At 47.5% G+C, this 18,702-nt stretch overlaps 1 protein-coding gene across 1 annotated transcript in view; it reads right to left on the bottom strand.

Moving 5' to 3' along the window:
* The window catches only part of NRDE2 (NRDE-2, necessary for RNA interference, domain containing), a 48,515-nt gene extending 32,458 nt beyond the window's left edge, over positions 1 to 16,057 (bottom strand). The window contains 2 exon segments of the mRNA XM_005888606.2: positions 58 to 169; positions 15,896 to 16,057. Of these exon segments, the coding sequence (XP_005888668.2) occupies positions 58 to 169; positions 15,896 to 15,953 (170 nt within the window). The 5' untranslated portion in view covers positions 15,954 to 16,057.
* Positions 16,058 to 18,702: the final 2,645 nt, after the last annotated feature.

Below are 18,702 nucleotides of genomic sequence, written 5' to 3'. Positions count from 1 at the left end.
GACCCAGCACAGCCAAAAGTAAAACAGGAATAAATAAAATCGTTAAACAAAAACTACCTTGTCAGTGGTGACCCTTCAGAAACAGGGGCTGCGGTGGCCTCTTGAGTCTGTCGGCTCAGAGATGTTATGGCTCCAACACGGAAGCTGGGGTTGCTCAGCCAGTCTAATTCTGCACACGGGCAAAAGGGAGAAAAGATGAGTGAAATCAGTTCAATGGACTTTCTCACGCTGGCAATCTATCTTACCAGCTGACATCCTAATTCACAACCAACACAAGCCAGACATTCTCAACAGCCCACAGAGACTGAAGGGAATCCATGAAATTCCTATTTCACAGGGCATGGGGCTTTAACGCACTCTAAAATATTTAAGACTGAAATCCTCTTGTGATATCAAGCTGCGGCTTAAGCAAAAGCCACATAACAAGTGTGGCTTAAAATGCAACGAGACTGTATGTGTTCTATCCACACGCTAATGAGCATAAACCTCCCAAAGCATCAGGTTTTCCTGACCCCGAATTCGATTTAGACAATTCTGAAAAGTTAAAAAAAAAGCATAAAAACTTACCATACTTAACAGTATTATAGAAGATTCAGGTATTTTTATTTAAAAGAAAATTACAATGTTCTAGCCTAGTATCGGTTACTTTGACCTGTTATACACTAACTTTGGACTTCCCAGGTAACTCAGCGGTAAAGAATCCACCTGCCAAGGCAGGAGACGTGGGTTCAACCTCTGGGTCGGGAATATTCCCTGGAATAGGAAATGGCAGCCCACTCCAGTATTCTTGCCTGTGAAATCCCTTGAACAGAGGAGCCTTGCAGGCCGCAGTCCATGGGGACACAAAAGAGCTGGACATAACTCAGCAAGTTGGTGCTGTTGGTAAACACAACAATCTTCGTAGAGCAGCGTAACATAAGCTTTCCCTTTAACAGCGCTCGGCGAAGACAGAAATGGAAGGTGTCCGCTTTTTAAATGAGCGCTAAAATTATACAAGACACGAATAATGGTCATCTCTGGGCGGTGAGGTCGAATGCTCAAAACATTTCCTCTTCCTGCTTATCCATTCACTTCTGACTCTTCTACAATTTACAATTTCTAAATTGCCTACCCTCTGACCTTTAGCAGTCTTGGCTGGGAAGGAAGGGGAAGCGCAGGGTGGCGGCAAGGCGGCCCACGGAGGGCAGGGACTTCGTCCCGCTCTGTGTGGGAGCCAGGGCACAACCCCACGCTCAGGAGAAAGAACGCACAGAACGGGGGACGTGGGGGCGAACGGGGGAAGTGGGGGCGAGTAGGGTGAGTTAGCCCGCGTGACAGGTGCACCGGGACATAACGCATAGGCTCACCGTTTAAAGCGCGCCAGTCACCGGCCTCTACGCGTCCAGAATTCCGCCACCCTCACCGCAAGTTTAGGACGTCTCCACCCTCCCCAAAGAAACCCTCACCCGCTGCGGCCACGCTCCAGCACCCACCTCCTGCTCTCCCACACAGCCCCCCACGAGCCCTAAGCACTGAGCTACTTTCTATACATTTGCCTCTTTTGAGTATTTTAATATAAACAAGATCATTCAATACATGTTCTTTTATAACTGGCTTCTTTCACTTGACATAATGTTTCCAAGTTCGTCTCTGCTGTAGCGTGTATCACTATGTCACTCCATTTTATTGCAGAATAACCTCACTGGAAAGGACCTTGATGCTTAGAAAGATTGAAGGCAAGAGAAGAAGGGGCAGCAGAGGATGAGATGGCTGGAGGGCATCACCAGTTCAGTGGACATGAGTTTGAGCAAGCTCCGGGAGATGGTGAAGGACGGGGAAGCCTGGCGTGCTGCAGTTCATGGGGTTGCAAAGAGTTGAACACGACTTAGGACTGACCAACAACAATAATTTTAGTTTATGGATATCCGTCTTCAGTTAGGGGCCATCTTGTCCACGGTCAGTTGAAGGACACTTGGGTTGCTTCCACTCTTTGGCTGCTGTAACAAACCCTGCTAAAAGCATTCAGGCACCGGTTTTTATGTGGACACATGTTTTCAGTCATCTTGGGCAGCCATCTAGAAGCAGAACTGCTGGGTCCTATCGGAACCCACGTTCAGCACTTTGAGGAACTGCCAGACTGCTTTCCAAATTGGCCGCACCGGTGTATACTCCCGTGAACAAGGTATGTACGAGGATTCCAATTTCTCCGCATCACTGCCCACTCATCCCTCTGTCTCGTAGGTTCCAGGCACCCTACTGGGTGTGCTGTGTTTTCTCACTGTGGTTTTGATTTCCATCTCCCTGGTGACTCACAATGGTGAGAATCTTTTCATGTGTTTGTTGGCCCTCCATAATTCAGGAGAAACAGTTATTCAAATCTTTGGCCCATTTTTTAATTGGGATGTGTTTTTACTATCGAGTTGTAAGACTTCTTTATGTATTCTGTATTCTAGTCCCTGATGCTAAGTGCATCGTGGTGAGGAGGAGATAATGGAATGCATGTTCCGACATTTCACTTGCTGCTGTATCCCCAGCACTGAGACCGATGCCTGGCACACATCAGTAAGAGTTTAATAAATATCTGTGGAAAAGACGGGGTGGAGGAAGGAAGGAAAGCTCCTGCAGAGAAAAGAGAAAAGGCACAGGAAAAAAGGGAAAGAAGAGAGGGAATCTAGCTACGGAGGGCCTGACTGCAGGCCAAGCAACAGATTAAGCAACTTACATGTTTTAATCCTCCCAACACCCCTCTGCAGGAGGAACCACAATCTCCACTGCACAGAGGAGACTCGAGGGATGGAGTAAGCAGTGCGGCCTGACCGAGGGAGCGCCGAGACTGCTGCTCACGCAGGCTTTCCTCCCGTCTCCTTTCTCCTTCTCTGGTGGTTCCCTTCCCTTGGGCCTGACTGGCAAGAGGTATGTGAAAACAGTTCCTGTTGCTCACTGAGATCCAGTTATTTTCACAATAGCTGGATTCTACCACAGTGAAGGACAGGGGAGCCTGGCATGCTGCAGTCCATGGAGTCGCAAAGGGTCAGACACGACTGAGCAAAAACAACAATCACACACAAAGGAGAAGTGGGGAAGATGGACAAACAACACGCAGGGAGAGAAGCTCTCAGAGCGTTAGACCCTCCGTAAACATTCAGATGGTGGAGACAGCCTGGAGGAAAGGAAACGCGCCAGAGCCGCGGAGTGCGTGCCCTCCAGAGCCCTTCAGGAGGCATTAAGGAAGCTTTCCAGAAGGAACGGCCACCCACTCCAGGATTCTTGCCTGGACAGAGGAGCCTGGTGGGCCCCTGGAGTCGGGGCGCCTACGGTCCATGGGGTCACAGAGAAGGACACGATGGAGCGACTGAGCACAAGGCTGCATTTAAGGTTTTGCCATATGGGGCCACTGTGGAGACGAAAACAGTAGCTTATAAAGAACTAAAATGCTTGAGTTTTGAACTCAAATCATCACTGACCCTCTAAGTGACCTTCATCTCAATCAAATGACCTTTTGTAGGAAGAAAGCGTCTTTGACCTGATAAGAAGTCGCTGTTTCCTCAGGTGGGCAGCAGGGCAGCTAGCATATCAGCAGTGAACACACATGGAATATTTAATATTCACTGATGTCAGGCTTGGAAAATTGGGGAGATCACCTAGTCCAGAAATTTTCAAGTTTTTTACCAAGGAACTCACTGTTGATACGCAGCCTTTCAAAGAAGTCCAAGATGAAGGAGAGAAGCAGGATACTGCTGCCGAGGGCTCCCAGGGAGCAGAGCCTTGATGCCCCTCCCTCTTCCACAGATCAGCAGTCCCCAACCCTGGGTCTCAACTCTCCACCCAGCCACAGCTAACTATTCACCTCAACAAAGACACTGTTTTTCCTAAGTCTCTTTGCAGGTGGCACAGCTATTACGGCAATTTTCCTACTGTAATCTCATTATCTGCATGTCAAGTCTTCCAATCAGACCCTAAGCCAAAGGTCAACAACTCAGATCTTTACAGGGACCAGATGAGTAGATTACTGTGACACTATCGAGAGCGGCAATAGAAAAAAAGAAAACGACAAACGAAAATACTCTGCCAGCCAAACAACTACACGACCGCTCTACACCTCCTGCTGCCAAGGTTCCAGCTTGCCTCCACTCGTCCCACTTCCTTCTTCCCAAACCGAGAGCAACAGGAGGGCAGGAGCCTCAAGGTCCCTCCTGCATCCTCTTCTCCAGGCACAGTGCCTCGGGACAAAGCAGGTGGGTCAGTATTTGCGGAATAAATAGAACGAATGAGGCTCTGTATCTCTGCGTCCTTGTACTCCAGCACCTGGTTTACAGAGCTGGAAGAATCCGAGATCGTCAAAAGGATGCCATGATCTGGGTATGAAGCTCCACTTCGTAAATTTTCTGGTCTTCACTGTACATGCAGATGTAATCATTAAAGAACGGAACACCCACTGCGTGCACAGGCACAGCTCCAGGCTCTGGAGGCACAGTGGTGAACAAGTCCCTGCTCTCCTGGGGCTTCTGTTTAATCCTAACACTTCACATGATACATTTGCATTGTTAAATTTTAATTACACAGAATCCTGGAAAGCCATCTGAGATCCAAAGATAATTATAAATCAGATTGAAAAATCCTTTTCTATATTTACTTACATCCTCAAATAATTTGCAAATGCTGATTATGTATGTAGATAATCGTGCTAAGACCAAGCAGGATGTATCATGTCTCAGAGAAGATCGGCAGGGCACCACTAGGGTTTAAGGCAGAAAAGCCGACTGGCTGATAAAACTTTTGTCCCTGCAGGTAAGTAAATCACAGGCTGAAACTTACCTGGAAGTTAGCACCCCGCTATATCAGGTGGGAATACCAGACCACCTGATCTGCCTCTTGAGAAATTTGTATGCAGGTCAGGAAGCAACAGTTAGAACTGGACATGGAACAACAGACTGGTTCCAAATAGGAAAAGGAGTTCGTCAAGGCTGTATATTGTCACCCTGTTTATTTAACTTCTATGCAGAGTACATCATGAGAAACGCTGGGCTGGAAGAAGCACAAGCTGGAATCAAGATTGCCGGGAGAAATATCAATAACCTCAGATATGCAGACGACACCACCCTTATGGCAGAAAGTGAAGAGGAACTCAAAAGCCTCTTGATCAAAGTTAAAGTGGAGAGTGAAAAAGTTGGCTTAAAGCTCAACATTCAGAAAACGAAGATCATGGCATCTGGTCCCATCACTTCATGGGAAATAGATGGGGAAACAGTGGAAACAGTGTCAGACTTTATTTTTCTGGGCTCCAAAATCACTACAGATGGTGACTGCAGCCATGAAATTAAAAGACGCTTACTCCTTGGAAGGAGTTATGACCAACCTAGATAACATATTCAAAAGCAGAGACATTATTTTGCCAACAAAGGTTCATCTAGTCAAGGCTATGGTTTTTCCTGTGGTCATGTATGGATGTGAGAGTTGGACTGTGAAGAAGGCTGAGCGCCGAAGAACTGATGCTTTTGAACTGTGGTGTTGGAGAAGACTCTTGAGAGTCCCTTGGACTGCAAGGAGATCCAACCAGTCCATCCTAAAAGAGATCAGCCCTGGGATTTCTTTGAAAGGAATGATGCTAAAGCTGAAAATCCAGTACTTTGGCCACCTCATGCGAAGAGTTGACTCATTGGAAAAGACTCTGATGCTGGGAGGGATTGGGGGCAGGAGGAGAAGGGGACGACAGAGGATGAGATGGCTGGATGGCATCACTGACTCGATGGACGTGAGTCTCAGTGAACTCCGGGAGTTGGTGATGGACAGGGAGGCCTGGCGCGCTGCGATTCATGGGGTCGCAAAGAGTCGGACACGACTGAGCGACTGAACTGATCTGATGCCCATACACGTGCCTAAGAAAGGAAGAAGGGGAAGGTGCCAGGCAGAAAAACAGCTTTAGACCCACTGCCTAACAAAACCAGGCAGGAACTGGAAGAACCACATTATCTGAGACTTTACACAAAATAATACGAATCATCGTGAATACTTCAAGTGCAAATCTTTTTGTGATTTGAATAAGTTGATTTGAACTTTATATAAGTTTTTATATAACTTTATTTCTCCATCACCAGGGAAAACGCTTTGATTCAATCCCATTATAGATAGAGGAGGCTTCCCTGGTGGCTCAGACAGTAAAGAATCTGCCTTCAGCACAGGAGACACAGGTTTGATCCCTGGGTTGGGAAAATCCCCTGGAGAAGGAAATGGCAACCCATTCCAGTGTTCCTGTCTGGGAAATCCCATTGACGGAGAAGCCTGGCGGGCTACAGTCCACGGGGTCGCGAAGAGTCGGACACGACTAAAGCACCTCACAGACACAGATGAAGGAAAGAAGGAATTGTCACAGATTTAAACTTTAGACACAGATGTTGAGTCACGATTGGATACAATGCCCTTGTTCTGCAGCCATTTATCATTGTGTTATGGGTATCCTCCGCTTTTCTACAGTTCACTTCATGGCACTTTTTTTTCCCAAAAGGCCTACATGAATACCTATTTTCGCTAGCCTAAAGAAATCCAAAGAGGATTTTAGTGCTTACAGGAAAAAAAAAAAAAAGGCAAAAAGCAAAAGGAGCATTCAGCATTCGTGTTGCAGCGAGCACCCCAGGCAGACAGGGGCCCCGCCACACTCGCTCCCCAGGAACCAGGCTCAGCATCTCAGCACCGAGCCGCCACAGCGTGGAACTGTCTCTGCTTTATCAGGATTTACTCTGTGCATCCCTCAGCAAGGTGTGTCCTAAGGTAATCGTTTCTCCACTTAGGGGAGGTGTCACAGGAAAGCTCTGCCTTCCAGGAGAGGAGGAGACCAGTGTAACATAGGCGCACCGACTGTTCCCATGAACAGAGGCGAGCACCACCCTCCAGGGACGCCAATTCCAAAGGACTCCAGGGCTCTATAACGTGTGCATTAGGGAAGGGCGTGCCTCCTTCAAAGAACAGTGCACCAAGCTCTCCATCTGGCTCCTGACAGAGTCTAAGAGCACAAGTTTTCATGCAGAAAGCACCTGGAAATGTGGCTAAGAACTGCACGGAAGACAGCGAGTACAGAGGACCTCCGCAAGGCCAGCCTTCCCAGAGCTAACACACTTGGAAGAGGCCCCGGGGTCCAAGGGGGAACGGGAGCAGCCACGCCCAGCATCACACTGTCACAGCGCGGCTCACAGCCCACGTCCTGGTGCCCGGAGGACTGCGCTCAAACACCGGCGTCCTCGTCTGCTCGCTGCGCAGCCCTGACGAAACACTAGCCCCTCGTCTCTCCCAGGCTGCCCGTCTTCACTGAGGGCCAGCCACTGTTCTGAGTTCTGGAGATGGTCAGTGAGCAGGACATGCCCAGGATGGCCCTCAGGGGGCTGCACACGGGCACTCGGTCACGTGCGGGAGACGCAGGCCAGTGAAGAGAAAACCCACAGGGATGGTGGCATCACAGTGCCCTAGTCCAAACTAGGCAAGGTGAGAAACAGCTGCCCGCGAGGACAGCTCGGTGAGACCGAAACGGTGAGAAAACAGTAGGCACACGCGCTCCTAGGAGGCATCAAGGCAGGGCGGACGGCTTACACAGAGGCCTGAAAGGGAGACGGCGTGACTGTCACGCAGGAGGCGCTGTTATGGCTGAACCTCTGGGGGTGAGAGCAAGTGGGAGCAAAATGGAGCCAGAGAGACTCAGGGGCCTTAAAAGGCCGTGATGGTGTTTGTGTTTACCCAGAGCAACAGAGTCAGGCCTATGGTTCAAAAGCTCAGCAGCAAAGAGTCGTGTTTACGAGAACACACGCTTCATCTCCATCAACGCCCAGGCCCACCTCGATCCTGGCATGGGTGTGGTGGAGTAGGCCTGGGGCTCCTCAAGTGAGAAGCCAGAGACAGCAGGAGGGTTTCAATGTTGTATGTTGCGGTTTTTTAGTTCTGAAATTAAAATATGCAAAATTTTTTTAAAAAGAGTCCATGATTTTGAAGCTAGATTGCTTGAGCCCAAGTCAAAGCCCAAATCCTGGGCTCTGTGTTTCTGCTTCCTTCTCCTGAAAAATGCTGACGATAGTACTGACTTCATAGAGTTGTTATGAGGATTCAATGACTTAATACGTATTTGTAAACATTTAGACTAGTGAATCGCATATAGTTTATCCATGTGTACTTGATTTAAAATGTGCTGATTTGTGTTGTACAGCAAAGTAACTCCATTATACACACGTGTGTGAAGTCACTTCAGTCGCTCTTTGCGACCCTACGGACTGCAGCCCGCCAGGCTCAGTGCATGGAATTCTCCAGGCAAGAAGACTGGACTGAATTGCCAAGGCCTTCTCCAGGGGATCTTTCTGACCCAGGCACTGAACCCACATGTCTTATGTCTCCTACCCTGGCCGGCAGGTTCTTTACCACCAGCGCCACCTGGGAAGCCCCCGTTATGCGCGTCCTGCTTTATATTCTTTTCCATTATAGTTTCCCCCAGGGTTCTGAACCCAGTCCCTGAGCCGCTCAGTGGACCTTGCTGTTTATCCACTCTGTACAGAACAGTCTGTATCTACTAACCACACACTCCCAGCCCACCCGCCCCCAGCCCCTTCCCCTGCGGCACCACGCGGCTGTTCTCTATCCCCGAGGCCGTTTCTGTCTCACAGACAGGCTCATCCGTGCCACAGTTCAGACTCCACATGTGAGTGACACCCCGTGGTGTCTGTCCCTCGCTCGCACCGCTGCAGGTGGCGTTCTCGCGCTCTGGCTGAGCAGTGCCCGCTGTGCGTCTGTGCCGCACCTCCCTCGGCCCTTCACCTGCTGATGAGCAGCCAGGCTGTCTCCACGTCTCGGCTATTGTAACAGTGCTGAAATGAACACTGGGGTACAGCTATCTTTTCAAAGTACTGTCTTCTCCAGATACATGCCTGCAAGTGGGGCTGCTGCTCATATGGTAGTTCTGCTTTTAGTTTTTTAAGGAGCCTCCACAGTGTTCTCCATCGGAGAAGGCGATGGCATCCCACTCCAGAACTCTTGCCTGGAAAATCCCATGGATGGAGGAACCTGGTAGGCTGCAGTCCATGGGGTCGCTGAGGGTCAGACATGACTGAGCAACTTCACTTTCACTTTTCACTTCATGCATTGGAGAAGGAAATGGCAACCCACTCCAGTGTTCTTGCCTGGAGAATCCCAGGGATGGGGGAGCCTGGTGAGCTGCTGTCTATGGGGTCGCACAGTGTCGGACACGACTGAAGCGACTCAGCAGCAGCAGCAGCAGCAGCCACAGTGTTCTCCATGGTGGCCTCCAAACTGACATTCCCACCTGCAGAGTAGGAGGGTTCCCTTTTCTCCACCCCCTCTCCAGCGTTTGTTATTTGTAGACTTTTTGATGATGGCTATTCTGACCCGTTTGAGTTGGTACCTGATTGTAATTTTGATTTGCTTTTCTCTAATAATTAGCAATGCTGAGCATCTCTTCATTGTGCCTATTGGCCATCAGTATGTCTTCTTTATAGAAACGTCTACTTAGGTCTTCTGACCACTTTTCAACTGGGTCCTGTAGCTTTTGTTGTTGAATAATATATGAGCTATTTGTATGTTTCGGAAATTAAGCCATTGTCAGCTGTGTCATTAGCAATTATTTGCTATCATTCTGCGGAGTGTCTTTTCCTTTTGTCTATGGTTTCCTTTGCTGTGCAAAAGCCTGTACGTTTAATTAGGTCCCATTTGTTTTCTGTTTATTTTTATTGCCCTGGGAGACTGCCTAAGAAAACACTGCTAACATTTATGTCAGAGACGGCTTCCCTGATGACTCAGTTGGTAAAGAATCTGCCTGCAAAGCTGGAGACACCGGTTCGATTCCTGGGTCGGGAAGATCCGCTGGAGAAGGGACAGGCTACCCACTCCAGTATTTTGGGGCTTCCCTTGTGGCTCAGCTGGTAAAGAATCCGCCTGCAATGCGGGAGACCTGGGTTCAATCCCTGGGTTGGGAAGATCCCCTGGAGAAGGGAAAAGACTAATCACTCCAGTATTCTGGCCTGGAGAATTCCACGGACTGTATAGTCCCTAGGGTTGCAAAGAGCTGGACATGACTGAGTGACTTTCACTTTCATGTCAGAAACACATGAACTTCCCAGGCAGCTCAGTGGGTAAAGAATCTGCCTGCAATGCAGAAAAGCCAAGTTCAACCCTTGGGTTGGGAAGATCCTCTGGAGAAGGAAATGGCAGCCCACTCCAGTATTCCTGCCTAGAGAACCCCACGGACAGAGGAGCCTGCCAGACTAAAGTCCATTGGGTTGCAGAGTCAGACACGACTGAGCGACTGAGTACAAGAGCACAGTCTCATTCATACATTCATGAGCCTCATCTCTTTCATCCCAACTCTGTCCAGATGTCTGACTCCCAGGCAACAATGTTTTATTAGAGTAGACAATCCTCATCAATCTGATGATGCAGAAAGAAAAGCTCAAGAACTGGAAGGATCACACCCTGGGGGCTCTCTGCTGCTCCTAACACAAGGGAGGCGCTGGACACCTGTTTGTTGAGAGAATGAATTCTGCTGAACTCAGCCTCCCCAAAACACTTACTAACTATGATGCCTACTTTAATCCTGGCTTAACTCTTAACAGAACTGAGAGAGTGGAGGACACAGCCTCTCTCACTAGCTTTGGTATTGCTGCCCAAGAGTTGTGCTGTTTTTTTTTTTTTTAATTAAAACTGCACACATCAGTACTAACACCATCTTACATTTTCATAACACTTCACAGTATAAGGCCAAAGATAAAGTACTTCTGTTTTTAACAGCAAAACACCAGAAACAGTCTAATGTCCTTAAGAGGGACTGACAGAATAAAGTCAGTGACAGTCACTTGATGGAGTACTAGGTACCAGCCAAAAGAACTGAGAAAGATTTATATACGCCAGTGTAGAATGATCTCTGGGATTTAAGGCAAAATGCAGAATACTCTGCAATTAAGAAACAGAAATGGGGGGTGGGGATAAACTTGGGACTTGGCATTAACAGATACATACTATATGTAAAATAGAGAAACATCGAGAACCTACTGTACAGCACAGAGAACCACATTCTGTAAAAACTGTAATGGAAAAAACCTGAAAAAGAACATATATATTTAGCTGAATCACCCTGCTGTACACCTCAAACATGGTAAATCAACTATACTTTAAAGAAGAAAATGAAGGGAAATGCAGTTGCTCATATTAAGGATAAAAAAAATGGAAGGATACCACTGTCTAATAAAAGTTCTAACCGGGAGGAGAAGGTTGGAGAACAGAGATGGAAGTTTTTTAGGTGAAAGACCCATGGGCAGCTTCATAACGGATGTAACAGGCTGTCCAGGAACCCACTGGTCCATCTTACCCACTAAGGGAGAGGAAACCAGGCAGCTCAGCCTCATGATTTGGATCAATGCCAAGTGCAGAGCAAACCCAATGAGGTATTTTCAAACTGAACCTAACTCTCTAGATCTAACCACCAGCTTCCATGAAATTCCACTGTTAATACTGTTCATGGGCTTCTCAGGGCAAGAATACTGAAGTCTCTTGCCATTCCCTTCTCCAGTGGACACATCCTGTCGGAACTCTCCACCATGACCCGTCCGTCTTGGGCGGCCCTACACGGCATGGCTCAGAGTTTCATTGAGTTAGACAAGGCTGTGGTCCATGTGATCAGATGGGTTAGTTTTCTGTGATTGGGGACTTCAGTCCGTCTGCCCTCTGATGGAGAACGATAAGAGCTTAGTGGAAGGTGCCTGATGGAGAGACTCACTGAGGGGACACTGGGCCTTGTTCTGATGGGCAGGCCAAGCTCAGTAAATCTTTAATCCAATTTTCTGTTGATGGGTGGGGCTGTGTTCCCTCCCTGCTATTACAGATAGGACACTGAAAGATGAACTCCCCAGGTCCGCAGGTGCCCAATATGCTACTGGAGATCAGTGGAGAAATAACTCCAGAAAGAATGAAGAGCCAAAGCAGTAACACTCAGTTGTGGATGTGACTGGTGATGGAAGTAAAGTCTGATGCTGTAAAAAGGAATACTGCATAGGAACCCTGAATGTTAGGTCCATAGATCAAGGCAAATTAGAAGTGGTCAAACAGGACATGGCAAGAGTGAACGTCCACAGTTTAGAAATCAGTAAACTAAAATGGACTGCAATGGGTTAAACAGTAGATAGTAGTGTATCTACTACTGCGGGCAGGAATCCCCCAGAAGAAATGGAGCAGCCATCATAGTCAACAAGAGAGTCCAAAATGCAGTACCTGGATGCAATCTCAAAAATGACAGAATGATCCCCATTGTTTCCCAGACAAACCATTCAACAGCACAGTAATCCAAGTCTGTGCCCTGACAAGAAATGCTGAAGAAGCTGATGTCGAACGGTCCTATGAAGACCTACAAGACCTTCTAGAACTAACACCCAAAAGAGATGTTCTTTTCATTATAGGGGACTGGAATGCAAAAGTAGGAAGTCAAGAAATACCTGGAGTAACAGGCAAATTTGGCCTTGGAGTACAGAATGAAGCAGGGCAAAGGCTAATAGAGTTCTGCCAAGAGAACACACTGGTCATAGCAAACACCCTCTTCCAACAACACAAGAGAAGGCTCTGCACATGGACATCACCAGATGGTCAATAATGAAATCAGACTGATTATATTCTTTGTAACCAAAGATGGAGAAGCTCCGTAAGTCAGCAAAAACAAGACCAGGAGCTGACTGTGGCTCAGATCATGAACTCCTTATTGACAAATTCAGACCTAAATTGAAGAAAGTGGGGAAAGCCACTAGACCATTCAGGTATGGCCTAAACCAAATCCCTTACGATCATACAGTGGAAGTGAGAAATAGATTCAAGGGATTAAATCTGATAGAGTGCCTGAAGAACTATGGACAGAGGTTCGCGACATTCTACAGGAGGCAGGAATCAAGACCGTCTCCAAGAAAAAGAAATGCAAAATTCAAAATGGTTGTCTGAGGAGGCCTTACAAATAGCTGTGAAAAGAGAAGCGAAAGGCAAAGGAGAAAAGGAAAGATATAAGCATCTGAATGCAGAGTTCCAAAGAATAGCAAGGAGAGATAAGAAAGCCTTACTCAGTGATCAGTGCAAAGAAATAGAGGAAAACAATAGAATGGGAAAGACTAGACAGCTCCTCAAGAAAATAAGAGATACCAAGGAAACATTTCATGCAAAGATGGGCTCGATAAAGGACAGAAATGGTATGGGCCTAACAGAAGCAGAAGATATTAAGAAGAGGTGGCAAGAATACACAGAAGAACTATACAAAAAAAGATTTTCATGACCCAGATAATCACAATGGTGTGATCACTCATCTAGAGCCAGACATCCTGGAATTCAAAGTCAAGTGGGCCGTAGGAAGCATCACCATGAACAAAGCTAGTGGAGGTGATGGATTTCCAGTTGAGCTATTTCAAATCCTGAAAGATGATGCCATGAAAGTGCTGCACTCAATATGCTAGCAAATTTGGAAAACTCAGCAGTGGCCAAAGGACTGGTAAAAGTCAGTTTTCATTCCAATCCCAAAGAAAGGCAATGCCAAAGAATACTCAAACTATCACACAATTGTACTCATCTCACACGCTGGCAAAGTAATGCTCAAAATTCTCCAAGCCAGGCTTCAACAGTACTTGAACCATGAACTTCCAAATGTTCAAGCTGGATTTAGAAAAGGCAGAGGAACCAGAGATCAAATTGCCAACATCCGCTGGATCATCGAAAAAGCAAGAGAGTTCCAGAAAAACATCTATTTCTGCTTTATTGACTATGCCAAAGCCTTTGACTGTGTGGATCACAATAAACTGTGGAAAATTCTTCAAGAGATGGCAATACCAGACCACCTGACTCGCCTCCTGAGAAATCTGTATGCAGGTCAAGAAGCAACAGGTAGAAATGGACACAGAACAGACTAGTTCCAAATAGGAAAAGGAGTATGTCAAGGCTGTATATTGTCACCCTGCTTATTTAACTTACTCTTTGCGACCCCATGGACTGTAGCCTACCAGGCTCCTCTGTCCATGGGATTTTCCAGGCAATAGTCCTGGAGTGGATTGCCATTTCCTTCTCCAGTGGATCTTCCCACTCAGGCATCGAATCTGGGTCTACTGCATTGTAGACAGACGCTTTACCGTCTGAGCCACCAGGGAAGTCCCATGTGCAGAGTACATCATGCCAAATGCCAGGCTGGATGAAGCACAAGCTGGAATCAAGATTGCTGGCAGAAATATCAATAACCTCAGATATGCAGATGACACCACCCTTATGGCAGAAAGTGAAGAAGAACTAAAGAGCCTCTTGATGAAAGTGAAAGAGGGGAGTGGAAAAGTTAGCTTAAAGCTCAACATTCAAAAAACGAAGATCATGGCATCTGCCCCATCACTTCATGGCAGAGAGATGGGGAAACAATGGAAACAGTGTCAGACTTCATTTTCTTGGGCTCCAAAATCACTGCAGATGGTGACTGCAGCCATGAAATTAAGACGCTTGCTACTTAGAAGAAAAGCTATGACCAACCTAGACAGCATATTAAAAAGCAGAGACATTACTTTGCCAACAAAGGTCTGTCTAGTCAAAGCTATGGTTTTTCCAGTGGTCATGTATGGATGTGAGAGTTGGTCCATAAAGAAAGCTGAGCGCTGAAGAATTGATGCTTTTGAACTGTGGTGTTGAGGAAGACTCTTGAGAGTGCCTTGGAGTTCAAGGAGATGCAACCAATCCATCCTAAAGGAAATCAGTCCTGAATATTCATTGGAAGGTCTGATGCTGAAGCTGAACTTCCAATACTTTGGGCCACCTGATGTGAAGAACTGACTCACTGGAAAAGACCCTGATGCTGGGAAAGATTGAAGGCGGGATAAGGAGACGACAGAGAACGAGACGGTTGGATGGCATCACCAACTCAATGGACATGAGTTTGAGCAAGCTCCGGAAGTTGGTGATGGACTGGGAGGCCTGGTGTGCTGCAGTCCACGGGCCCGCAGACAGTCGGTCACGACTGAGCGGCTGAATTGAACTGAACTGATAGGAAATTCTAGGGTAGAGAGGGGCTTCCATGGTGGCTCAGAGGTAAAAGAATCCGCCTGCCAATGCTAGAGGCCTGGAGATGTGGGTTTGATCCCTGGTTGGGAAGATCCCCTGGAGGAGGTCTAGGCAGCCCACTCCAGTATTCTTGCGGGGAGAATCCCGTGGATAGAGGAGCCTGGTGGGCGACAGTCCGTGGGGTCACAGAGGTGGACACGACTGAGGCACTGGGTAGAGAAGCATGTTAGGACACCATAAGGATTTGGTGGAAAACGTCTGTCGGACAAAGGACCCAGTTTCCTCACTGTGTGCCACAATTTTTAACAATGCAGAGCTCCTGGGAATGTTTAAGGCTTGAATAAAGTATGTAACACCGTTACCGCGCCTACAGTCAGCCTTCAGTAAATAGATGCCAGTGCTTATTCCCAGCAGCTGCGCCCACTATGTTTGATTGGGCTTCGGACCCTAATTTTCTAGCTCTGGTTCGGCCAAAAGACAGCCACCCAGCGATTCAGAAATAAGTAAAACGGGGAAGAAAGCAAGCTGTAATGAAGCACACCCAGCACTTGCATCAGGAGTCTCCCCCGTGAAAACACCACTGCTTCCGTTTCACAGGTGAAGTAACCGTGCCTCGGGAAGAAAGCGGGGCGCAAAGACACGGCTATACAGAAGCCCCCGGCCCGCGGCCTCTCCCGCCTCTCTCCCCCTCTGGACGCTACAACTCCGGCCCAGAAGCGCGCCGAGAGGCCGTCCTCCCAGAAGGCCCTGCAGCGCCGCGGAGAACTCTGGGATACAAGCGGATAAACAAACCCAAGGCAAGCGCCGAGAGCCGGCCCAAGGGACGCCCCTCCAAGCCCACCGAGCGCCTTCTTCATCCCTCCTGGGGGCTCACCTTTCCTCCCGCTGTCCGGAGCCTCGGCGACACCTGCAAAGGCGGGGAAGAGCGCCATGGTCACAGGCCGCGCCGCCTCCTCACCCCACAAAGATGGCACCGGGAGCCCGAGGCCGGCAGTAAGGCCGTTGCGGTGGCGGTGCACTCTGGGAAGTGTGGTTTTCTCTGTCGCTCCCTGAGCCTAGTCCTCAGCCATGGGGGCGGGGCGGAATAAAAAAGGGGCGGAACGAAAAGGGCGGGGTAGGGCGGGGCGGGGCGGAAGGGACCTCCTCCCAGTCATCGGTACCTGCTTGCTTCTTTGAGAACCAGGAAATTCTGAGAGTGGAGGTGCCAGTTCTTCAGAGCAGAAAGTTCTAGGAATTTGGAATTCGGATTCCGCGCCTGAGTTTACACCCTGACTTACTGAGTGAGTCAAGTTAATCAGATTCCCCAAGCTTTTTTTTTTATGAAATAAAAATTCATATTTTAAGGCAAGATAGAAATTGAAATGAAAATTTTCTCTACCCGTTGTACCTCCTCCCTCCCCACTAGTGTGCATTGTGTATCTGCATTTTGCATTAAGGAGCCCTTCCCAGTGACAGAAGGACTTCCCAAGAGGCTCAGTGGGTAAAGAATCTGCCTGCAATGCAGGAGACCAGGGTTTGATCCCTGAATGGGGAAGATCCCCTGGAGAAGGAAATGGCAACCCACACCAGTACTCTTGCCTGGAGAATACCAGGGACAGAAGAGCCTGGTGGGCTAAAGTCTGTTGGGTTGCAAAGAGTCAGACACAACTGAGTGACTTGAATGCAAGCACACAGTCTCATTCTCTCTTCCGATGACAGAAATACCTGCTCAGTCATGACCATCAATTTATTTTGTTTGTTTGTTTTTCTGATGCCAACTAGGTAATTCCTTAGAAGATAACATTCCTTTCACAATCCTGTAAGGGAGTCACCGATGACCCACCACACAGCTTTTAAGTGCAGACTTCTTTGGTGAACTCTATATACAATGCCAATATGTCATTTCCCTCAAAGATGGTGACTGGTGCAGAACAGACTGGTCAGGGGAACTTGGGAGAACACTGGGTCACATATTATGGAAATTCTTGGCTTAAATGCATACTTATGACTTTATTAGTGTTACTAGCTATTTTATTTATATTCTGCCTAATCTATAAAATCATTTCTTGCATTTCACAATGAGTGACTGAGCCTCAGATAAAGTGATGTGATTAGATGATCTGAAGTGATTGATCAAACACATAGTTCTATAAGATCAAAGCTCGTAATATTCTAGATATGGGAAGAAGCAGCAAGAGAGGACGGTTTCCTGAACTGTAGCAGACTAGTAAGACAGGCTGTCCAGGGCTTCCCTCGTGCTCTAGTGGTTAAGAATCTTCCTGCTGATGCAGGGGACATAGGTTCTATCCCTGGTCCAGAAGGATCCCACATATCTCAGAGCAACCAAGCCTGCGTGCCCAAACTATGTGAGTTAAAGCACTGGAGCCCCAGAGCCGCAACCACTGAGCCCGTGTGCCGCAACTACTGAAGTCCACGTGCCTGGAGCCTGTGCTCCGCAGCAAGAGGGACCACTGCAAGGAGGAGCCAGAGCACCGCAATGAGAGTGAGTCCTGCTTGCCACAACTGGAGGAAGCCCACGTGCAGCAGTGAAAGACCAGCGCAGCTAAAAGTAAATAAAAGACTTAAAGACAGGCAATCCAGAGGCTTTTGGTTACTATTAAAGGAGCCTACTCCAGTAACAGTGCATTGAGTGGACTATCAGGTAAATCTTTTCCTAACCTGGGAATGAGCATTCCTAGCTCATGACAAACTGGTCATGAAATGCCTCCCAAACCTTGGTCACAATTCAAACCAAAAGCGTGGGGACTGTAAAATAAAGAATGTCGCCCACCATCCAGTTCTACAAGAATCAAGTCACTAGGCACTAAAGCCACTAAAAGGAATTTGTGAAAGGAATTCAGGGCAAGTATCAGGATGAGACTGCTCTGGGAGAACGGGACGGAACTGACCCTCAGGTAGTTAGAGGTTTTCAGAAGACAATTTTATGAACCCAATTTCTTGCATCTTCTTATACTTAGAAAAGCACTAAAAACATTAACTAAGATATCTGTTCTTCCCAAATAGCAGTAACCTTCTACCAAGATGAGAGGTAATTGCATGTAAGAAAGGGAAAGTATTAGTCGCTCAGTCGTGTCCAACTCTTTGTGACCTCACGGACTGTAGCCCAGCAGGCTCCTCTGTCCATGGGGATTCTCCAGGCAAGAATACTGGAGTGGGTTGCCATTCCCTTCTCCAAGGGCTGTTCCCAACCGAGGAGTTGAACCTGGATCTCCTGCATTGCAGGCAGATTCTTTACCATCTGAGCCACCGGGGAAGGCCTGATTGCACGTAACCATTCACCAAAATCACATACATGCTGCCTCTTCCTGTACCTCTTCAGAACAGTTCTCAGAGTTATCTGGGAGATCATCTCCTGGATTACAATCCTCAGGTTGACTCAAACAAAATTTTCCATTTCTTTCCTAGATTGACTATTGATTATTTTTGTGTGTGTGGACAGTTTCCTCTGCAAAATGTTTAGAAGGTTAAATGAGCACAGAGGTAAAGTGCTTAGACTGGTACCTGGCTCATCAAACGCACTTAATACAAGTTAGCTATTACGTGAGTTGGGACTGCCAAGTCTGACTCAAAGCTGTGTGAAATAGCCAAACTTCAAACAATGTATCATTTTGAATATGTTAGGAATGTAAAAGAATTCAAGGTCCTCTCAAGCTCAAAGATTTTTGCTGGTTAGAGAATATG

This window comes from Bos mutus, chromosome 10 (assembly GCF_027580195.1).
Source record: "Bos mutus isolate GX-2022 chromosome 10, NWIPB_WYAK_1.1, whole genome shotgun sequence".
Lineage (NCBI taxonomy): Eukaryota > Metazoa > Chordata > Mammalia > Artiodactyla > Bovidae > Bos > Bos mutus.
Note: the sequence above shows the minus strand (reverse complement) of the source record. Positions and strands in the feature narration are given on the sequence as shown.